The sequence below is a fragment of the Haliotis rufescens genome, unplaced genomic scaffold (assembly GCF_023055435.1).
Source record: "Haliotis rufescens isolate VD_foot unplaced genomic scaffold, xgHalRufe1.0.p SCAF_12, whole genome shotgun sequence".
Lineage (NCBI taxonomy): Eukaryota > Metazoa > Mollusca > Gastropoda > Lepetellida > Haliotidae > Haliotis > Haliotis rufescens.
In genome coordinates, this window is record NW_025963802.1 from 36,635,120 (window position 1) to 36,659,774 (window position 24,655).

The window sequence follows — 24,655 nt, forward strand, 5'->3', positions numbered from 1 at the left end:
TCCGACCACCATACAATTTATTATGCAGATATACAAAACTACATTGAGTGATCTAGAGGACTTTCCATTTTGAGATGTCCATTTTCGGAAGATCCCCACAATCCTTGATCTGGTTTCTGGAAGAAAGACAACTCTTTAAAATAGGCAGTTTGAACAACCTTCGGATATGAATGGACTGTATACGGACTAAAGTGTGTTCGTTCTGAATTATAAATTCACCTTTCGAGCAAATACAACAAAATGTCGGTATAAGAAGGAGTGGATGAACAAAAAACGTTTAGGAGGATACAAGTTTAATTTCTATCGATGTCAGTAATACTACAACGGGAACACAATAGGTACCACATAAAGTGAGTGAGTGGGTTGAGTTTAACGCTGCACTGAACACATCTTTATCGCCAGGTCTAGCATTTTCGTAAACTAACACTATCCATTGGGGCCCATCCCGTGGTCCTGGCAATCTTAAATTACCCGCCCTTCATTTTCTTTGACCTTTTACCGACCAATAAAACGTCGACCCGAGGAAAAGACATGGGTAAGGGAGGTAACTCGTATTGCCGAGTAATCAAAGCCACCTCCAGTTTTAAAAGACACGAAGACATCCTTTCCACCAAAAAGACTTTCTTTTGCGAGTCAGTCAGTTTTTTCAACGTTTAACTTCTCGCAAACACTATCGTAACGAGTGAGACTGGCCGCTATATTGTTGACATCGCCAACCCAACGTTGCAGCTGCTTTGCAACTCGCATTCTGATTGGTACGTTAGTCCTGGTAGCGTAGCCAATCAAAATGACTGAAAGAAATCAAGGGCAGGTAATTTGAGAGAGCGAGAAGCGCGAACGGATCCAGGGCTGAGTGTAGGTTTACCGAAATAGGGGCCCTGAGATATTGATGTAACAGTATTCCAGTCATATCATGGCGTGTCAGCCTAACGTGGCAGGAAAGCCACAAGTGATGATGGTCTCAGACGGGTGTGGTGATGACAAACCTTGCATTGTGGCGCCTCAGACGACGAGGCCATCCATGCCACCATGTTGGGTTTAAAACCGTGTTATTTGCTATAATGGACTCGTGAAGATCTGGGGTAGAATAGGTCTTCAGCAACCCTAAAAGGCGACTATGCTTGTCGTAAAAGGCGACAAAGTCTGGAGGGTTATTTGTTATATTCTTTCGGAAAGAAACTGTTTTGAAAATTTATTTTGAACTAGTCAAGGCTACGGGTATTTTATTGTTAAACTTCCTGTGACCCCTTTTCCGGAATGTACTCGTCCATTGTTACGCGTTGCAAGAGAGCGCCGTCATGGTTGAATGGAGAAAGCACTCGGTTCCAAATGAAAAAAAGAGGTATCTACTCTACAGTGGGACTACATACATTTTTTAACAAGTAGGTTTACCTCCTAAATGAAGAATATCTTCATAAAAATGACCACAACTACCTTTAGGATCATTAACAATAAAACATTTGTTCATTACGCACAGACCATACATGTATATCGGTTTTGTTAGTTTGTTGTTTAACGCCGCACTCAGCAATATTCCAGCTATATGACGGCGGTCTGTAAATAGTCGTGTCAGGACCAGACAATCCAGTGATTGTGCATGGAGCATCGATCCTCGCAATTGCGACACGATGACAAGCATCAACCAAGTCAGCGAGCCTATTCTACCCCGGATCTTCAGTCCGATGAGACCAAAAATGATATTAAAAAAATATTTTAAAAAATATGTGGATAAGCGAAAAGCAGTACATACGTGTCGCTTGTAGAACGGAAGCTGTTTGGCTGTATTTTTGTAATGCCGGTGTGATCACACAGGACCCGGGAAAACGTTACCTTGCGAAGCTCTTCAATTTGCTCTGAAACAAGAAAAGAATGTTGAGATATTAGATGAGAGCAATGTTTCCCTTCTCATTCAACGCGACACTGAACAGTCCATTCCAAAGCAAGTACAGTGACGCGAGTGAATGTTGTTCCACGCCGCAGTGAGCAATACTACGGCCAAACTAGGCGGCCTGTAAATATTTGAATAAGTCCAATGACGAAGCATGAACATCGACGCCATCGGGATGTCATGCAGTCAGCTAAGAGGAATATTTAGGCTAATAAGTGTAAGTAGAAAATAATCAGGAGTTGACACCCCCCCCCCCCCCCCCAAAAAAAAAAAAGAAAAAGAAAAGCAAAACACCCAGTCCAAACCGAATTATTATTTTGATAACACGTACCTGTTGTGAAACTCACGCTTTCATCAGCTCTCTCATACCAAAATCGGTCGCCATGTTTGAGAGCAGAAAACTGACGGCCGAGGATACAGGCGAATGTCGGCCCGACCAACCCGCCGTTGTATGGCTTCTCACTGACCCCAGCGGTGAAGAGGTCGATGTCGTTTGGGTGACTAGTGAACAAGAATAAATAAAACGTTTTAAAGTGTTAGGACGCCATTTTAGTATATTTCACTTAAAGCTGTCAGTAACGGCAATTGATGGAAAACAGCTCCAAGAGCATCAGAAAACCAAACAGGTGGAAAGTAGCATCATGGCTTTCTAAAGTGAGCGAGTTGTGTTTGCACGGTAGTTAAGTAACATCACATCTTCCCGAGGCAAGGGAGTTGACCGACTGTAAAAGTCCAGTTACCGCCCTTGTCGAACTCGACTGGAATATCTGGGCTCGATCGCAGTGCCATCAGTGGATATTACTAGTAATGTCCTTTCAATGTCCTTTCAATGTCCTTTCTGTTGACCAATCAGATTCCATCTCTCCTATCACTTGCATTTGCTTCAAACAAAACGGCGGCGCCCAGTCATTTGATCTGATCGATGACCAAGATCTCTATTGTAATGAAACGGATCTTACCTCGCGAAGTGCATTAAGTCATGTCAACGAATTAGATCACCCGAACCCGTAATGCGCCTCTCAACCAAGAGCCGTCGCTGAGCCTTTAGCGACGTTCAACTCGACATTTCACTTTCTCTTTACAATACACGTTACACTGAGGACCCATCCGTTCGCCGTAAAAGGCGACTAACGGGATCGGGTGGTTGATGCATGTCATCGTATCCCAATTGCGTGGATCGATGCTTATGATGTCAATCACTGGATTGTCTGGTCCAGACTCGATTATTTACTGACCGCCGTCATACAGCTGGAATATTGCCGAGTGCGGCGTTAAACAACAACAACAAAAAACAGTTCCGAATCCCAATTCCATGACTGTGTTGATAGCTTAATAACTAAACTCTTAACAGAATGAAAGGAACAGTCACAAGCTTGACAAATCACTCTTGTAGGTCTTGCTGTCAAACTAACCCATCCGTCACAGGAATCGCTGCGAGTCCCTACATATCAAAACAGACAAACAACTTACTCGTACAGTGACGACAATAATTCCTTTTCTTGACTAGTATGATCGGTCATGGCAGAAAACTTTTGGAACGTTTTCAGCCCACAGAATTTCCTCCAGGCGTTGTAGCCAGGCAAGCCATGGTCCCGCCCCCGCTGGATGTTTAACGCTGCAAGGTCCAGTTTGTTGCCATCGGCGTCCTCAAACAGGTGGTCAGTAACCTCAGGGCTCAGGAACCGGTCAACCTTTAGCAGGAGACAAGTTTATTGGATGTTAAATGCCGAATTATTCCAGCTATATGACGGCGGTCTGTGCATAATCGCCTCTGGACCAGATAATCCAGTGATTGACGACATGAGACATTTTCATTGTTTTAACACATCACAGACTTAGAAAAGTTATATTTCAAAACATTTTCATTTTCAAGAATTGGTTGGTTTGTTGTTTTACGCCGCACTCAGCAATATTCCAGCTATATGACGGCGGTCTGTAAATAATCGAGTCTTGACCAGACAATTCAGTGATTGATATCATGAGCATCGATCCATGCAATTGGGCTAGATGACATGCATCAACCTAGTCAGCGAGCCTGACCACCCGATGCCGTCAGTCGCCTTTTACGACAAGCAAAGTCGGCTTTTACAGCAAGCATGGGATGCTGAAGACCTATTCTATCCCGGATCATCATCTTTCATCATTAATTCAAGAAAATGGAATTAGTCCCTGCTTCTCTTACCACAAGCTGGATTTTTTTTTGCAGTACCTAAAATATCTACCTTCGAATTCGTAAATCGTACAGTGTTTCTGAACTTTCAATTAAACCCGAAAGATTCCTCAGGTCCTAATAGACTCTTTACTATAAATAATCGTTACCTGTGACCTGATTTGTGATGATGCGGTGTACACAGGAACCACTATTGATATATCTAGCACAATGAGCAATCACCTGTTGACTGGCTATTTTAGTGAGTGAGTTTGGTTTAACGTCGCTTTTTAACAGTATTCCAGTTATATCGCGACGTGTCAGCTTAATGTGGGAGGAAAGCCCGAAGTGATTCAGGTCTCAGACGTTTACCACTTCGGTGAAACCCACGAGCACGGGTATGATGCTGACAAACCTAGACACATAATTGGGGCGAACCGGGATTCGAACCCACAATCATAGGTTTCTTGCGTGCCCCAACTCTGCACAGCGTTAGACGACTGGGCCAACCGTGTCCCCCAACTGGCTATTATAAGTGCGTTATAAAAGGAATAAATAATAACATTATCTCTAAATAAACATAGAAATGCGGGCCCGAAACCAAAGTCGTGAGGAAAGAGGTGATCGAATATTAGAAGCCAATGCCTACCTTTAAACACTTGTCCTGCGCTAGTCCACGCATCCATTGCCTTGTGACACAGTGGTTTTGGGTCATCATTGCCGTATCGCCAAACGCATCACTGAGCTTTATTGTCACATTGTTACCCAAAGACGTCGCGCCGCGGATCTGTGAATGGCCAAAACGGTAGGCGGCAGTCGCAAATGAGTTCCTGATAGTTGCATCTAAGGACCTGTGCTTGCTTTTCGGAGCTAACAGATCAAGAAGATCCTTGAGTAAATCGTCTTGATATATACTTGGCGTGGCATCTTCTGAATCGAGCTTGTACTTCTTCATCTCGTCCCCAAGTACGATGGGCAGAAACTCGTTGTAAGTAATCACTTGCATCATCGCGCCTACAATTTTTCGGGTTTCTTGAAAGACTTTCTCGTCGTCGTCCCTCCATGCCTTATTCATGGCACCTAGTTGCCTGGCAACGGCGTTGTGTTGTCTCAGCCACACAGTGTGGATGCTTGCCAGACCAACCTGTTCGTTCACCCGGACGTCGCCTGAAGGATGTCATTGCAAAAAAACACATAAATAAACGTATCTTTTCATAGTATTAAACATAAGATTAAACCAAACTGGTGTTGAGTAGACACCCCCATGCCCTTAACCTTATAGACCTTATGAGCGAGTTGGGTTTAACGCCACTTTATTCCAGTTATGTCACAGCGTGGGAGGGAAGCCCGAAGTGATGCAAGTCTCAGACGTTTACCACTTTGGTTGGAACCCTCGAGCACGGGTTTGGTGCTAGAAACCTAGAAACAACCGGGGCGAACCGGGATTCGAACCAACGATCAAGGGAGGTAACTCCGCGACTGGGCCACCCGTGCATCCGACATACAGTAACTAATTCTGAAAAGAATTGCTTTTTGTAGAACTAAATATTTTTCATGAGGAATTGCAGGACTACAATCATAATTCGAAACTAACCTTCATACAACCCAAAGTGATTCAGGTCTCAGACGTTTACCACTTCGGTGAAACCCACGAGCACGGGTATGGTGCTGACAAACCTAGGGGCGAACCGGGATTCTAACCCACAGTCAAAGGGATGCAACTCTGCACAGCGAATCGCGGCGCCTCAGAGGACCGGGATGAGGGAGGAGACGGATTAATTGAGCATGTCGGAAATGGGGGAAAACTGAGACAGCGACAGTGAATGTCAGTTTAGATTTACTTCCCCAATGGTCAGCGAGGACAGTAAGGAACTGACTGGGCCGTTGCAGTCTTCCAGATGACAATTTATTTATTTGTTGTTTAACGCCGCAATCAGCAATATTCCAGCTATATGACGGCGGTCTGTGAAATAATCGAGTCTGGACCAGACAAGCCAGTGATTGACATCATGAGCATCGATCCACAGAATTGGGATACGTTGACATGCATCAACCAAATCGAGTCAGACCAGACGATCCCGTTAGTCGCCTCTTAAGACAAGCATGGTCGCCTTTAACGGCAAGCATGGATATAGTCTTATGAGCAACATGCGTCTCCGAGGACGCATTAATTTCATCGTCATGACCTGCACGTGCACACCGTGGGTTAACCGTCTCCACCTGTATCAAGCCAAATGTTTGCCCAAAGTCTTTCCAGTTTAAGAAAACAGTGGAGAAGCCCAGTGCAGCCTTTGCTCGTCTCGCCGGCAGTCCACGTTTGATTTCTCACGTTGGTCCAATCTGAGTCCAAGTTAGTGTTGCCGGCTTGATATTGCACTGTTATTAATAGAAGCGTCAGGGAAGGAAACCTCTAATCCTTATGTTGTATTTGTTGTAGCATTATTCTAACTGCTCATCAGCAACCCATGCTTGCCGTAAAAGGCGACTATACTTGCCGTAAAAGGCGACTATACTTGCCGTAAAAGGCGACTATACTTGCCGTAAAAGGCGACTATACTTGCCGTAAAAGGCGACTATACTTGCCGTAGGAGGCGAATAACGGGATCGGGTGGTCAGGTTGGCTGACTTGATTGATGCATGTCATCGATCCCAATTGCGTGGAATACACAACCAACAATGTCAATATCTCGTTTAGACACCCAAAAGCGTCAAAAGAAGAGATTAAGCGTGCTAAGAAAAAGGCAGACTGTCCCGCGTCGTTTGAGTGTTCTGAAGAGGACCTCTATCGTACTCCCGACGGCAGCTGTAACAACCTGGACCATCCGCATTGGGGAGCGGCAAATCAGCCATTCCGACGATACCTACCCCCTGAGTATAGTGATAGTAAGTAGAGATGAACGTCATAAGTCTACCCGTGAAGATCCAGGGTAGAATGGGTCTTCAGCAACCCATGCTTGCCATAAGAGGCGACTATGCATGTCGTAAAAGGCGACTAACGGAATCGGGTGGTCAGGCTCGCTGACTTGGTTGATGCATGTCATCGAATCCAAACTGCGTGGATCCATGCTCATGATGCCAATCACTGGATTGTCTGGTCCAGACTCGATTATTTACAGATCGCCTTCATATAGCTTGAATATTGAGAATAATAGAGTGCGGCGTTAAACAACAAACCAGCCAGCCAACCAACCATTCTAGCTATATGAAGGCGGTCTGTAAATATATCGAGTCCGAACCAGACAATCTAGTGATGGACATCATGAGCCTCGATCTACGCAATTGGGAAACGATTACATACATGAACCATGTCGGCGACCCTGTTAGTCGTCTCTTAAGACAAGCATTGGTTGCTGAAGACCAATTTTAACCCGGATCTTCACCGGTTCACACCCCATGGACAAAAGCCTATTCGTCGTATTAGTATTACCTGCTTTGAAACATTTTGTTGATCCACACGTGTTGACGTTAGAGGGCAATAGATCGGCAGCAGGGCATCCATGTTGACTCGGTATCCTCTGGCATTTCATCAAACCTGGAAGAAACAGGCGGTATATCATCGATTGTCCACCTTGTCGCATCCTACAACACATTCCCCATACCCCAGACTTGCAAAAGTATCTAAGTTATGAGTTTAAATTATGATAATTTCTAGATTATCTAAATATGAACAAGGTGTCCCTATTAGAGACTGGTATCCTGTACTGTGCGCTTATCTAGACTTGACTAAGGATAGAATTACTCGACACCCAAGGACATATTCAATACAGCCTTGGAGCAAGGCTACCTATACCCATTCGCAACCATGGCATCGTTTCTGAAATGATCGCTTATCACCAGTAGAGAATGATCTCGCTTATGAGCTTGATGTCGAAACCAATCAACGTGTCTCTTCTGAACGAGACTTAGTGCCATCTTGTTTTGTTTGAACATTTTTGTTTCAGATTGAAATAAATAGGGAACAAGTTATCCAGCTTAGGACCCCGCTCCGTCCATGAGCATAAAGTTAGCTTAACGTTAAGACGTCTACTCCAAAACAGTCACTCTTAATGCAACCAATATCCATACAAGCCCCCTCCCCACTCAAAATGAAATGATCGGTCCCTGACCACATATACGTATCATTGACACGTGACATACTGCCACGTGATAGCTTGAACGGAAGGAGTGTATTCCCAAAGTATTATCCTACGACTGAACTTATTTCAAAGGATGCTAAACGTTATAAGAAAATTTCATTCATAATTGATCATAATAAGTCTCACCAAGTTGAGGTGCAGTCAAACATTGATTGCCCTACCAACATACACGAAATAAACAGGTACCTTGATTAAATTCCCTCAAGGAATCCTGTTCCTCCTTGGACGACCCATACACGTTCGATGCGTCGATGTAAGCCGTGATTTGATTCAACTGTTCAACGGGAGCTGAAGAGTAAATGAGTTGGGTTTAACGCCCATTTGAACAGTATTTCAGTTACATCACGGCATGTCAGCCTAATGTGGGAGGAAAGCCCGAAGTGATGCAGGTCTCAGACGTTTACCACTTTGGTGAAACTCACGAGCACGGGTATGGTACCAACAAACCTAGAAACATAATAAGGGCGAACCGGGATTCGAACCCACAATCATAGTTTCTGGCGTGCCCAAGGGACGCAACTCTGCACAGTTAATTGCGGCACCTTAGACGAAGTGGCCCCCCGTGAAATATTGATTCTGAACAGAGTGCTTTTATTCCAACTAAATATTTTTCATAGGAATAGCAAGAATACTTATAATTCTAATTCGAAACTAATCGTTATTAAACTGCCTGGCCCTCCACATTGGCGTTATTCGAAACAGATCCAAGATTATTGCACTTTTATAGCGACGTGCATGTGTGTGTGTGCGTGTGCGTGTGCGTGTGCGTGTGCGTGTGCGTGTGCGTGTACGCGAGTCCGGACTGATGCCGATTTACAGTGCTAGCCCATCGAGATACCATGCCGCAGTTTAACATGAATACCCCTCTCAGACACAGTATACTGACTCGGAGCGCCAGACACGGTAACAACAAGTACCATCTTTTACCGTCTTTTGGTAAGACGCGGCCGGGGATGGAAACTTTTAAAGTCAGTTAACTCTCTTGCCTCGGGAAAATGTCCAAATTTAAAGTTAAGGCGACTTTTAAATGCTAAATGTTTGTATGTGTATTAAACGTCGTTTTTGCAGGAATAAGGCCCATATCCGATACGTTTAATACATAGCCATACTTTCAATTCAACCAACATCTGATGAGCCCAGGCGGAAAAGGGATACTTCAGTTGACCACGTACCAATCTCACAATCTGTATTTTCAACTTGCACTGACCGAGCAAAACTAAAGCAGTTGAGCTTCTTCTTTCTTGTTGGTCCATTGAAGACTGGGTCGGTGGGCAATATGGGTATGGGGAAGCAAGTTCTGAAAAATAAAATTTATTGTCCTTTTAATATTTTGTGGCTGCATATTGTTTTGTAATACGTTGCAGCTACTTTTCTTATTTCGGATGCGACAGTTGTATGGCACCATATCGAAAAAAGACCCGCCACGTCACAAGATTTACGATGTTTAGAACTGATTTTCTTCAATCGAGCCAAGGATAATTACCAACGAAATCACAAAAAACGCAAAATATTAACATATTAAGAAGTTCAATATTTTCGCCGCCCTCAGCAATATTCAGGCTATATGATGGCGGTCGGTAAAAAAATGAGTCTGGACCAGACAATCCAGTGATCGACATCATGAGGATCGATCCACGCAGTTTGGATACGGTGACATGCGTCAACCAAGACAGCGAGCCTGACCTCCCGATCCCGTTAGTCGCCTGTTACGGCAAGTTTGCTGAAGATCTAACCTGGATCTTCCATGGTCTATGCAAGAGTGGGTGAGTAAGGTTTTACGCAGGTGTTAGCAATATTCTAGCAATCTCACGGGGGGTTGGGGTGTCCAAGAAATGGGCTTCACAAAGAATGCATGAGAGTGGCATACTCACTCGTATGAGTAAATTGCTTTCACAGCATACTCGGTAACGCTTTTCAGTTTGTCTTCACAGCAGGCATATGGCTTTACGTCGTTTCCTGTCATATAGGGTTAGAAAATGTAATAAGAAAAATGCATTGGTGAGGTATAGGCGAGATGAAATGGGGTTTTACCTCGCGGTCAAGATTATTGCACTTCTATAGCGACGTGCATATGCACGCGGGTGTGGCTGCCTTTAATAGGCTGTGCTAAAGCCGGTTTGTAATACCAGTTCACTGGGCCATCATGACCCAGTTTACATGGATACCAGTCCTTGTTCCATCCCTTTACTGCCGAGCGCCAGGAAGGATAAAAATCATATTCGTGTGAGGAAATCGACATCCGGTTGTTAACTGATTGCAGGAATTGCAAAGCATGTGCACCGTCAGCTTGGCGTCGACATATAGTTTGCAAATCTTTTCATGTTTTTCATCAAGGTCCTCGCGTGATTTGAGGCACTTCGTGGGGTAAGACCCATTTTATTCCAATTTAGATCTTGATTATTGATCAGATCGCCTTGATTTAGCGCTGCCATTTTGTTTGAAGCAAATGTTTGTGATATGAGAGGTTAAATTTGATTGGTCAATAGGAGTGCCATAGAAGGGGCATAACTCGTAATATCCACTGGTGGCGCTTCGATCGAGCCCAGAAATTCTAGTCAAGTTCGGCAAGTGTGGAAAATGGACCTTTTCTCCCTTGCCTCGGGAAGGGATGACACGGCCGGGAATCAAACCACCGACCTTCCGCTCTCAAGGCAGACGCTCTATCCGCTTGTCCACGGAAGCGGTCCCGGCAGGGTTAGAACTTTACACTTGCCCGATAGCCCGGGGCTAGTACACATTCCAGCAGGCTAGTACAAATTTCTCACTTTCCCTTTGTTTTAGTATTACAAGGGCACTTTATCTTCACCCGGGCTAGCGAAGCTTTTGAATTTAGTTCTAACCCTGGCGGTGGAAAACGTACCGAAATGTGATGAGCAATATTTCACTTATATTGCGACCTGTCAGCTTAATGTGCGAGCAAATCGCAAAGCGGTGCCACTGTTAGGCGTTTACCATTGGTACAGTGCTGAAGGAAGCAAAGGATTATATCGAGGGCCACACTGGGATACGATCCCATGCTCAGTAGATCATGGCATACCTAAGGGACGTAACTCTGGCTGAATTGCCTCAGACGAAAATTACAAAACTGTCCACCTTGACGCCATGATATAGCCATGAGATTCATACATCATATTCTTTAATATTTCTTTCAAAGTTTGCTGAAGAAACCTTGCATCACTGCCCAAATTGAAAATGCACATCGAATGAGTTACTGTTTTTCATCGCATATTCCATCTACCTCGTGGCGGCATGTAAGATGTCGAATCTGGTCCAGGAAAACAATGGTTTACAGAATGAGCAACGATAATCCATATTCATATTCCAATAAACTCACACAAAGTGAATGTCAAGTCTTAATATTAATAGGAGGTGTAGAGGTGTACTGACCAATCTTTTCGGCCTGCACGGGGGTGAAGTCGATGTCGTGGTCTAGGAACTGCCCCCATTGCATCACCATGTGCGTGACGCCAGCTTCCTCCACCACCTCCGTGCCAGCAGTGTGGAACCGTCGACTCACTTCCCGGGCGCTGGGCAGCGGTCCTTTCTTGCCCTTCAAGCGTGGTTGACTTTCTTCTGCAGTATAGTCAATGGCCGTGTCAGAATGTCAAATAGGACATATAAAAGAGAAACGACTTGCATATATCTGTCTTACAAAGGGCTGAAGGAAAATTCACTATTCCCAGCCATCTTTTGAATTATGAATAAGCTTAAATATGTGTGAAAACAGTATTGCCCAGTCCTGGAGAATTGCAAGGTTTACGTGTTTGGCACAGGAAAAAATCCCTACCCTAATTTTAACTCGTTGAAACGTAAATAATTCTTTTTTTCAAAAGCAGCAAAATCCACCAGTTAGGCATGTTTTGTTTAACACCGCATTCTGCAGCACTTATCCAGCTATATGAAGGCGGTCTGTAAATAAATCTGTCGACCAGACAATCCAGTGAAATATCCCCCACAAGTACCACATTACTCCCAAAGGAACTGAGAACATAACATGAACATACCGATGAACTGACTGCGGCAATAATAACAGCCTATAAAATATACATTTGATTACATATGTATCAGTAGCAGTACAGTGCGCAGTCGTGTAACATAGTTTACACTGAGTGAGTTGTGTTTAACGCCCCTTTGAACAGTATTCCTGTTATTTAGCTCTAGTGAGGTAAGGTGAAATGAGATTTATCACTGCGTTCAAGATTATTGCACTTACATCGGGTAGCCTAGTGGTTAAAGCGTTCGCTCGTCACGCTAAAGACCCGGGTTCGATTCCCGATGGGTACGATGTGTGAAGCCTGTGTCTGGTGTCCCATGCCGTGATATTGCTGGAATATTGCTAAAAGCGGCGTAAAACAAACTCACTCACCCACTATTGCACGCACATAACGACGTGCATACGGGTGAGTTATATCGCGGCGTGTCCGCTTAATGTGGGAGGAAAGCCTGAAGTGATGCAGGTCGTAGACGTTTACCACTTCGGTGAAACCCACGAGCACGGGTATGGTGCAGACAAACCAAGAAACATAAATCGCATCGAACAGGGATTCGAACCCACAATCATAGATTTCTGGCCACAGACCCGACCACTATACCACAGGGTTGGTGTCCACATATACTACTCAACATTATCTAAGAATCAACCCTTTTCCTAAAGACGACTATTTTAGTCCTTAGCAAATGTTGAGTAGTATACGTATACTGTAGACTTATGATATTTTTGTTCGTTGTTTAACGCCAGCTTTATGACGGCGGTCTGTAAATAATCGAGTCTGGACCAGACAATCCAGTGGTTGATATCAGGAGCATCGATCCACGCAGTTTGGATTCGATGACATGCATCAACCAAGTCAGCGAGCCTGACCACCCGATTCCGTTAGTCGCCTTTTACGACATGCATAGTCGCCTTTTATGGCAAGCATGGGTTGCTGAAGACCTATTCTACCCTGGATCTTCACGGGTAGACTTATGACGTTCATCTCTACTTACTATCACTATACTCAGGGGGTAGGTATCGTCGGAATGGCTGATTTGCCGCTCCCCAATGCGGATGGTCCAGGTTGTTACAGCTGCCGTCGGGAGTACGATAGAGGTCCTCTTCAGAACACTTAAACGACGCGGGACAGTCTGCCTTTTTCTTAGCACGCTTAATCTCTTCTTTTGACGCTTTTGGGTGTCTAAACGAGATATTGACATTGTTGGTTGTGTATTCGGCAATATTCCAGCTTTTCCATCACTGTGGTCTAAATAACCTGGAAAAAATCATGGCTTCTTTGTCTTTGACTGGGCATTTAGCCGACTGTTTAACACCACTTGTCAAGGGCGGATCTTCTCCCTCTCTCCCACCCTTTGATAAAACAGTTTCACGGAAAACGAAGGTCTTTTACCACGGAGACATGGAAGAAACTATGAAATTAACAACTTATAAAAACATTATGATGACGTCACGCCATTTTTCTTGCAGTTGTTTCTGAACCAGGTATTCACTAGCCATTCTGAACATGCATTTTAAACAAGTATATAACTGATGCAATTTTCATTATGCAAAAATATGGAAGGATTATATATCAACCTTAATAATTGAAAGGTTTAAGCCAGGGAAACTCAAATCTGTTGATTCCGAAAGTCTCCGAAATAATCAGATTGTCGTGATGTTCTCATGATTTATGCTGTCCGTTTTATGTTATTCTATGCATTGTACGAACGCGTGATTTTGTAGCTTTTCGTTCAAACAAACGAACATCTAGAAAAGTAATGGTGCTGACAAACCTTCAAACAATCGGTGCGAACCGGGATTCGTGGGTTTGAAACCCGGTTCGCTCCGATAATAGGTTTCTGGCGTGCCCAATGGACGCAACTCTGTATGGCGAACTGCGGCGCCCGTGCTTCTGATATACAACTGTACATGTGTATAAAAACTGATATCAAACTATGAGGGGATGCGGCAACCACAGCGACTACCCAACCATCACACGGCAACGACACCGTCTGCCCAACCATCACACGGCAACCAAAGCGACTGCCCAACCATCACACGACAACCACAGCGACTGCCCAACCCTCACACGGCAACCACAGCGACTGCCCAACCCTCACGCGGCAACCACAGCGACTACCCAACCATCACACGGCAACCACAGCGACTACCCAACCATCACACGACAACCACAGCGACTACCAAACCATCACACGGCAACCACAGTGACTACCCAACCATCACACGGCAACGACACCGTCTGCCCAACCATCACAAGGCAACGACACCGACTGCCCAACCCTCACACGGCAACCACAGCGACTGCTCAACCATCACACGACAACTACAGCTGCAGCCCAACCATCACACGGCAACCACAGCTACAACAACCATCACACGTCAACCAGATACATATGTCTGTTTGACGCCGCACTCAGCAATATTCCAGCTATATGACGGTGGTCAGTAATAGCGATATAGTCCGTATAGTCTATAGTAAGTAACTCCCTCGCCTCGGGAAGATAGGTCTCACAACGTTTCATCATAAAGTCTACTTACTCTTTCAGAAACTTTCTTAAGTTTTTGCGTTTCAGCTTCTGGTCTTTCGACCTGGTGATCGATTTAAAGCTGCTTCGCACCAGTCCAAAATGAAAGTTGAACGAGGAATTTATAACCCGACTAGGCCGCTTTGCATCACTGCCGGACAAGGCTGAAATCGAAGTTTTAATTTGGGAATTAAGAATTCAACGCCAGTGTTTAAGTTATGTCACGATGTGTATATTTGATGTGGGAGCAAAACCCGAAGTAATGCAGGTCTCAGACGTTTACCTTTGGTAAAAAACCCAAACTGGGTTATAGTACTGACAAACCAACGATCATCAGGTCGGGCCGGGATTTCAACCCATGATGATAGGATTCTGGCACGCTTAAGGGACGCTACTCTGCAGAGCGAATTGCTGCGTCTCAGGGATCGAGATATACATGTTAAAGACATACTTTATCGCATCACAACATCCTTTCATTTTGTTTGTTGTTTAACGTCGCACTCAGCAATATTCCAGCTATATGACGGCGGTCTGTAAAATAATCGAGTCTGGACCAGACAATCCAGTAATTGACATCATGAGCATCGACCCACGCAATTAGGATCGATGGCATGTATCAACCAGGTCAGCGAGCCTGACCATCCGATCCCGTTAGTCGCCTTTTAATTTACGACAAGCATGGTCGTCTTTTACGGCAAGTATGGGTTGCTAAAGACATTTTCTACCCCTGAATCTTCACGGGTACACTGAATTAAAACGAAATACCCTACATGTCAACATTATGACTGAACACAGCTCCAAGGACACGCGAAGCATGGGACCCGTGAAGGTCCGGGTTTGAATAGGTCTTCAGCAACCCATTCTTGCCGTAAAAGGTAACTATGCTTGTCGTAAGAGGCGACTTAACGGGATCGGGTGGTCAGGCTTGCTGACTTGGTTGACGCATGTCATCGATCCCAATTGCGTGGATCGATGCTTATGGTATCAATCACTGGATTGTCTGGTCTAGACTCGATTATTTACAGACCGCCGTCACACAGCTGGAATATTGCTGAGTGCGGCGTAAAACAAAGAACCAGCCAACCAGCAGCGAGGAATGTGTAAAACTTGGTTACACCCTCTGCATGGCGACGAAGCAATCGTGGAATTCGAATCGAGGAGTAGCAGGTCCTGACATGACAAAAGGGACACAACTCTGTCGCCATGAAATTATGTGTAAATTTCATATAGGACTGCACGATGACTTTGTAATGAATTATTTGCATACTATTAGTAAACGTCGGTTCTATGGCTAAACGTCAACTACCCGCAAGAAGATCCAAACGATACTCAATTATCTTCTACTTACGGCAAAATAGTATGTGTATGAAAATAAAATTCTTGGAAAAAAAGATACATATAATGGCTATGTTAAGGAGCTAGAGTTTCAAGTACAAATTATTAACAAACATTCTTAACAGAAAATGGACCATGTAATAATGGACTGAATATCAGAATCTCTGCCCAACTAATGTCTACAAAGCCTGCACATACATTCACTATAATAATAATCATAATCACCATAATCATCATCATAATCATAATCATAATCATCATAATCATAACCATAATCATCATAATCATCATAATAATACCTGCAAGAAGGAAGAGAAGGAACTGAGTTTGAAGAAGCAGCGAAACTGTCGCGACCATTATCTGCAAAAAAAGGTAAAGTTTAGACACGTAACGTGAGTATGGTTTTACGCCGCTTTTAAGCATTAGTCCAGCAATATCACGGCGGGGAACACCAGAAGACATGTGGGGAAGGTAATACTGGTTGATGTAGCGTGTGTGGCCGCGCATCCAGAGTTAACAGGTCAGAGTACGGGTATCTTAATCCCGAGGTACATCTATTAAATCATATTTGTCATATCAAATTCAAGTATATTTAAGGGAAGATAAATAGTTTGCATAGTTGTATTTAATATACAATGTATCCATGTTATATAGTCAAAAGCAAATTTTGTCATGTAGACATGTACATACAAAGATGTTTATTTGGCATCGTGGGTTTGCGCCGTTTGTTGTGTTCGCGGAGAAACATTCAGGACGGACAGAAAAAAACTTTTAAAAACTTGTGTCAGTGCATCACAGCTCATATCACAATCTCAAATCCAGTTTGGCCTTAGGCCGGCGCCACCACTCGCTATAGCAACTGGCTTTTGATTCTATCGCCTAACATGGCCAGTGAATGTTTTAAATAAACAAGAACCTAATCTGTGAGGGGTCATTTTTTCTCTGTATTCGACTCTGGTAAACATATGACTAACCGCTGGTTGGTGTCTATTTTCTGCTGCAATATTCGAAACAGTGAGTTGGCTTGAACGGCACATGTGTATCGACTTTTTGAAATGACTACAGCGATGTTGTTTGAAAAAAGATGAGTTGTTTAACGCCGCACTGAGCAATGTACTACCTATGTGACGGCGCTCTGTAAATATCTCACGCATGCACGCACGCACGCACGCGGCTTCATTTTCTTATAATCAAAAACTTATAAAAACATTAAATGAGTCCTACATTGAGTAGATCACAGTACTATCCAGAGTGAGTGAGTTGGGTTTAATGCCGCTTTTAACAGTATTCCAGTTATATCGCGGCGTATCAGCTTAATGTGGAAGGAAAGCCCGACGTGATGCATGTCTCAGACGTTTACCACTTCGGTGAAACCCACGAGCACGGGTATGGTGCTGAAAACCTAGAAACATAATCGGGAAGAACCCGGGATTCGAACTCAAAATCATAGGTTTCTGGCGTGCCCAAGGGACGCAACCCTGCAAAGCGAATCGCGGGGCCTTAGACGACTGGGCCAGCCGTGCCCCCGCCGCTATAAGAAGAAAGTATCTCTCGCCATGTTACACTGAATATCCACCTCTTATAAAATTCACACAGCTAATGCAAACAGGTAATAATCTTGTCCTTCATAATATGAGTTATTACAAAGCAATTAAGAATTAAGAAATACCTTATACCTTTGTTTCGTGTATGAAATTGTTATGATATATGCATTTTAATCCAGCATGCGCGATTTTTCAAGCTATTTTAATGTATTATGGGCCGGTGGTCGGTAATGGAAACATTTCTATCGATTCCCTAACATTGATATTTGAAACATAACATTTAACAGTCAGCAATGATAATTTTTATAATGTGCAAGTCATTGATATTCCTATTGTAAACACAAGATGCCAATGTCTTCCTTCCTGCTGAATCTGACTTCTTAATAACAGGTAACATTTCTTGGGATGTGGGATCAGACGTTCAACAATTTACACCAGCACTGGACACATTTATGGTAGCAATAAATATAAATCCCACGTCTACCAGAGTCAGCTAAAGCTGCACTACTCCGTACTGTCTACCAACACCCAATACATATTTACAAAACTTATTATGAAATCTATCAATAACAGCTCTTTCTTGAAAGCCCCACACCAATTCATACAACGAAAGTGGTTTGTTTTACAATCAAACTTAAATGATATATTTACAGGAATATTTGGGTATTTATGCTTTCTCTTCTTAATACCAGAGGTTTAATGGCTTTTGATACAAGATATACACAAATAACACTCAAATAACTAACTGAGGAAATCATAGTTAAAAAATGAACTTCAAAGTCTTACGATATCGTTTCAGCCCTGCTGACACTTCCACCGTCTTTGCAGGAAATGAATACATGCGCTAAATACGTGCGCGTAACTGCCAACCTTTATGATCTGTAAATCACGCTGTGCACGTAATTAACATGCGATGATGCTGAGGTGTCACGCTTACAGGCCAAATGAGTTCCACCAAGGTCATGCTGTTATTATTGTGAGTGAGGGAACATAAATTGCTTCAGGTCGCAGCAACTTTTATAATTTTAAGGGATAATAGATTTTCGAAGAAGAATTGACATTTGAAATAAATTATTTCTGGAATTGAGATTATCACCTTTGAAAGAATTTTATTCAATACACTAGAGAACCAGTCTATTTGAGAAGAGTTGCAAGGCTACCGGGCGGACTGATAGACGGCATACTCCTATAAGTCGAATGTTTCTCCTAGTTGACGCTACGCATCTAAGATGTCGCAGCGCATGTACACTAGAGAACCAGTCTATTTGAGAAGAGTTGCAAGGCCACCGGGCGGACTGATAGACGGCATACTCCTATAAGTCGAATGTTACTCCTAGAACGATAGAACGAGGCGAAAAAGCGATAACACGAGACGAGAAAGCGGTAACACGAGAAGAGAAAGCAATACCACGAGACGAGAAAGCGGTAACACGAGAAGAGAAAGCAATACCACGAGACGACAAAGCGATAACACGAGACGAGAAAGCGGTAACAAGATGCTGATGTTCGACTGTTTCAGTTTGTGTGTCTGGTTCAAGGATGTGGGCAGACATTCAGTGCCCCGAAGAGCCGGAAGAACCACATGGTCAAGAAGCACAAGTACCCTGCCAACTACAGATTTGATAGAGCCAAACCAGGGTGAGCAGGGACATCTGACAAAATCAGGACCTGTGAAGACCCCGGGTAGAATAGGCCTTCACCAACCCACGCTGACTATGCTTGTTGTGAGAGGCGACTGACGGGGTCGGGTGGTCAGGCTCACTGATTTGGCTGATGCATGTCATTGTATCCCAACTGCATGGATCGATGCTCATGATGTCAATCACTGGATTTTCTTTACAACTGACTGGTCCAGACTCGATTGTTTACAGACCGCCGTCATATAGCTGGAATATATCTGAGTGCGCCATTAGATAATAAACAAACAAAAGTTCATAGAATATCCTCTTACCAAGTCAGACTTGTGGCATTAACGTTCTTAAACAACAATGGTTTGCCTATTGTAATAAGTAGCTAGGAGAGACCTGTTCTGTCTCAGAACCTCATGAAACTGGTATCAGTATTATTGTATTATGCACTGCAATGTCAGGAACATAAGCTTGACAAGTTGTTCAGGGTTGATCTGGGTTGCGGTGTTCGGGGCCTAGGTGAAGTTTTCAAGGGATTTTTATGGTTTGTTTGTTTGTTTGTTTGTTTGTTTGTTTGTTGTTTAACGCCGCACTCAGCAATATTTCAGTTATATGACAGCGGTATGTAAATAATCAAGTCTTGACCAGAGAATCCATCAAACCAAGTCAGCGAGCCTGACCACCCGACCCCGTTAGTCGCCTCTTATGACAAGCATAGTCGCCTTTTACGGCAAACATGGGTTGCTTAAGACCTGTTCTACCCCAGATCTTCGCTGGTCGATTCGTGATGAGCGAACGCTTTAACCACTAGGCTACCCGACCGCCCCTGCATAAACAAGAGTTCACCCTGATGCCTGTGTATTTGCAAAATAATTATACTGCAATCCATATTGTAATATATGGGGAGCTAAAGTGTTTGAGAGTGATTGATACTGATTCTACAAGCAAATCCTTTTTTCTACATACTAAAGTAAATATTACCTGGCATGGTCCATCGCCATAATTTTGTAGTCATGGATACAGGGGAGATAACACCATGAAAGAAATATCAATTCCGGTGTTTCAGCCAGTCAATTTCTGTCTGTCAATTTTGAAGGAAACATCATTTGTAAATGAATTTCTGTGTAGATTGTAGGTTAAACAATATAAATGATAACAAGACTTGTTTTTTTATTTTTGAACCAATATACCGGAACAGCGAAAAAAATATTGAACTATAAATCATTTGAAAAGCGTCTTGAACTGAACCGGTAATATTGTACTGTACTGTACTCTACTGTACACTAGAAAGTGTAAACCAATGGTCTGCAGAAGGTTCAGCTTCAGTTGGCAGACAAATACCTGAGTGAGTGAGTGAGTATGGTTTTATGCCGCTTTTAGCAATATTCCTGCAAGATCACTCCGGGGTACACCAGAAATAGGCTTTACACATTGTATTCATGTGGGGAATCAAATCCGGTTCTTCGGCGTGACAAGCCAACGCTTTAACCACTAGGCTACCCCAACGCCCCTGCCTTAGGATGAACAGTGTTGCAAGAGTATAGCATTACATCAGATAAACAGCTGTCTGAACCAAATGGGGTGTTACTGAATGTGGATGACTTGCAATGACATTCTTATTTAAACATGCCTGTTGAATGCAAACGTGCAAGTGGAATAGAATCTTGGCCTCATGTTGTCCTCTCAGAGTGAGGCCAGGGGTGACATGGGTGCTGATAGGCAGAGTGAGGCCGGGGGTGACATGGCTACTGATAGGCAGAGTGAGGCCGGGGGTGACATGGCTGTTGATAGGCAGAGTGAGGCCGGGGGTGACATGGCTGCTGATAGGCAGAGTGAGGCCGGGGGTGACATGGCTACTGATAGGCAGAGTGAGGCCAGGGGTGACATGGCTACTGATAGGCAGAGTGAGGCCGGGGGGTGACATGGCTGCTGATAGGCAGAGTGAGGCCGGGGGTGACATGGCTGCTGATAGGCAGAGTGAGGCCGGGGGTGACATGGCTACTGATAGGCAGAGTGAGGCCAGGGGTGACATGGCTCCTGATAGGCAGAGTGAGGCCGGGGGTGACATGGCTGCTGATAGGCAGAGTGAGGCCGGGGGTGACATGGCTGCTGATAGGCAGAGTGAGGCCGGGGGTGACATGGCTGCTGATAGGCAGAGTGAGGCCGGGGGTGACGTGGCAGCTTATAGGCAGAGTGAGGCCAGGGGTGACATGGCTGCTGATAGGCAGAGTGAGGCCAGGGGTGACATGGCTGCTGATAGGCAGAGTGAGGCCAGGGGTGACATGGCTGCTGATAGGCAGAGTGAGGCTGGGGGTGACATGGCTGCTGATAGGCAGAGTGAGGCCGGGGGTGACATGGCTGCTTATAGGCAGAGTGAGGCCGGGGGTGACATGGCTACTGATAGGCAGTGTGAGGCCGGGGCTGACATGGCTGCTGCTGATAGGCAGAGTGAGGCCGGGGGTGACATGGCTCCTGATAGGCAGAGTGAGGCCGGGGGTGACATGGCTGCTGATAGGCAGAGTGAAGCCGGGGGTGACATGGATCCTGATAGGCAGAGTGAGGCCGGGGGTGACATGGCTGCTGATAGGCAGACTGAGGCCGGGGGTGACATGGCTGCTGATAGGCAGAGTGAGGCCGGGGGTGACATGGCTGCTGATAGGCAGAGTGAGGCTGGGGGTGACATGGCTGCTGATAGGCAAAGTGAGGCCGGGGGTGACATGGCTGCTGATAGGCAGAGTGAGGCAGGAGACATGGAGGTGGCAGAGAAGGAGAACATTCCCCAGGAGGGCACTGCCCGACGTGTGTTCAGTAACAAGTAAGTACTCTCGCTATACAGTGGAGCTTCATGCAGACTTGTACAGACTATTTCATGAATTTTTTTTCGTCATACTCATTTTAAGTGAATGAGTTAGTGAGTGAGTTGGGTTTAACGCTGCTTTTAACAGTATTCCAGTTGTATCACGGCGTGTCAGCTTAATGTGGGAGGAAAGCCCGAAGTGATGCAGGTCTCAGACGTTTACCACTCCGGTGAAACCCACGAGCACGGGTATGGTGCTGACAAACCTAGAAACATAATCGGGGCGAACCGGGATTCGAACCCACAATCATAGGTTTCTTGCGTGCCCAAAGGACGCAACTCTGCACAGCGAATCGCGGAGCCTTAGACGACTGGGCCACCCGTGCCCCCTCTCATTTTAAGAACAAAATGTTATAATCTATTTATTTCGTGCACAAGAGCAAGGAATTCAGCATTTCTGACCTGAGTTTGAAGGGAGATATAGGAATGGGTGCATGTTTCCGGTGCAGAACTCAAAACCATGAGAGATATCTTAACCAAAATTGTCACATAGATACGTAGGTCTAGTTATTGCTAAAAGCTGCGTAAAACCATACTCACTCACTCACTCCCCTCTATGGAAATGATACTGGGGAGAATTAACAAAAATTTCAGTCTAACTTATGCAGCAAGAAATTGAGAATGTATCAGGGGCTGACAGCTGGGACATTTCTTAGAGACAGGGTATCCTTGGTCACTGCTTCAAAAACTACAATATTCCTCACTGAAGTGGGACCGCCTCCGTGGTCTAGTGGTAGAGCGTCCGCCCGGAGAGCGGAAGGTACGGGATTCGATCCCCGGCCGCGTCATACCAAAAGACGTTAAAAGATGGTACTTGTTGTTACCCTGTCTGGCGCTCGGCATTAAGGGGCTAAAACAAGGACTGGTCGGCTCGGAGTCAGTATAGTGTGTCTGAGTGGGGTATTCATGTTAAACTGCGGCATGGTATCTCAGTGTGCTAGCACTATAAATCGGTATCACTCCGGACTAGTACAAGCAGCCACACACACACACACACGTGCATGCACGTCGCTATATAAGTGCAATAATCTTGGACGCGACGTTAAACCCAATTTCACCTCACCACCTCACTGAAGTGAGGATCCGAACACTTTTCTTTCAGTGGTCCATTCATATTTTCTCTCTTGCATTGACGTTTTACTTTTTTTTACAACTTATTTATGGTCAGGACAAGTCCAGTGAACAACTGATTTTTTTTTAAATTAGAAACCTGAGTGTCGGGTGCTACCGGTAGGGTACCTCTTTTCGCGAACACTTAGCGTCATCACTGCTTTCAGTTACCATTCATATAATGTTCACTACTATTTGACTTTTACGCCCAATGGAATCTGTTTCATCGGATAATCGAGACTGGTTATTCAATGGTGTTGAATATTCATATTTCATTTTCTTGGGGCCAAAGAGGAAGTTACACCTCAAATATTCTCTCCCTTCTATTACAATTCTTCTGGCCGAAGTTTGTGTGAATGAAATCAATGGAGGTAAATAATTCCCAGTTCCCTGTATTTATTGTGTAGATAGGAATCGGGTGATTATATTGTTGAAAGGACATGTCCCCGGGTAGATATACATGTATACATGCTGTACAATGTATTTTGAGGAAATACAAAACGTGTGTCTGTACTGATATTACGTAGCCCCAGCAGCTTTATAAACTGAGGGGCAAAAGAACATATTCAGAGTTGTTTTTGTACCTAATTAAAAATTCTGAGAACTGTTGTTAAATTTTCGAAGTAGTTTTCAATCAACTCGCGCAATTATTTCTATATATTTAAGTACAAATTTCATTGTTTTAACTCAAACACTGAACGCTTATGTAGTGACGCCCAGCGTCTAATGTTACTTGATACTGTGTAGTATGGATCAGTGTGCATTAGATGTTTCTACCACATACCCGTAGGGAGTACACAACCCAAACTGTCCATGACGCGCGAGAAGGTTAACAGTCTTATAACCATGTCATCCTACCAGGTACCCATTCACTGCAGGGTGAAGAGAGGCATATTTCGAACAAAACTTCTTTCTTTAGGAGACACGAACTTAGGAGTGACGGCGTTGCTTAACTATGCACAGGACCACGTCCCACCACACGATTTCTCTATCCACGACTTCCACCCATTCGACACTTACATGGGCGGTCGGGTAGCCTAGTGGTTAAAGCGTTCGCTCGTCACGCCGAAGACCCGGGTTCGATTCCCGACATGGGTACAATGTGTGAAGCCCATTTCTGGTGTCCCCCGCCGTGATATTGCTGGAATATAGCTACAAGCGGCGTAAAACCATACTCACTCGACGCTTACATAGATTTGCTGATAATATGGTCTTCGTCAGTGTTTGGTTGCAACTATCTGATTCTTAATGTGTGTAGTCGGGTTTTCTTCTATAATGAAAAAAATCAAGCCCCCGTTTTTCCCGAAAAAATACGTATGGCTGCATTCTAGGAGAGGAAATAAGATGCACTTTTCTTGCAGACAAGCGTCCAAAGAATATAGTTTCTTTTTTTTATATATTTCCAAAAACTACTTTAGTACCTGTTGTAAAACATATTTTGTTTAAATTGCTCAAACCAACGTCACCCTACGCCGTACTTCCGAGTTGT

General features: G+C 44.3%; 2 protein-coding genes across 2 annotated transcripts; one reads left to right on the top strand and one right to left on the bottom strand.

The window, feature by feature from the left end:
• On the bottom strand, nucleotides 1-18,453 carry LOC124136579 (lactoperoxidase-like). The gene is made up of 14 exons (XM_048393585.1): nucleotides 18,358-18,453; nucleotides 16,327-16,387; nucleotides 14,706-14,856; nucleotides 13,160-13,347; nucleotides 11,561-11,746; nucleotides 10,045-10,129; nucleotides 9,346-9,470; nucleotides 8,360-8,461; nucleotides 7,465-7,569; nucleotides 4,687-5,204; nucleotides 3,359-3,579; nucleotides 2,220-2,389; nucleotides 1,751-1,853; nucleotides 1-116 (listed from the first exon to the last, which is right to left on the bottom strand). The coding sequence occupies exons 2-14, from the start codon at nucleotides 16,382-16,384 to the stop codon at nucleotides 53-55; spliced, it is 2,076 nt and encodes a 691-aa protein (XP_048249542.1). The 5' UTR covers nucleotides 16,385-16,387; nucleotides 18,358-18,453; the 3' UTR covers nucleotides 1-52.
• A 2,668-nt stretch (nucleotides 18,454-21,121) lies between these two features.
• On the top strand, nucleotides 21,122-22,018 carry LOC124136535 (germ cell nuclear acidic protein-like). The gene has a single exon (XM_046502453.2). The coding sequence runs from the start codon at nucleotides 21,122-21,124 to the stop codon at nucleotides 22,016-22,018; it is 897 nt and encodes a 298-aa protein (XP_046358409.2).
• Nucleotides 22,019-24,655: the final 2,637 nt, after the last annotated feature.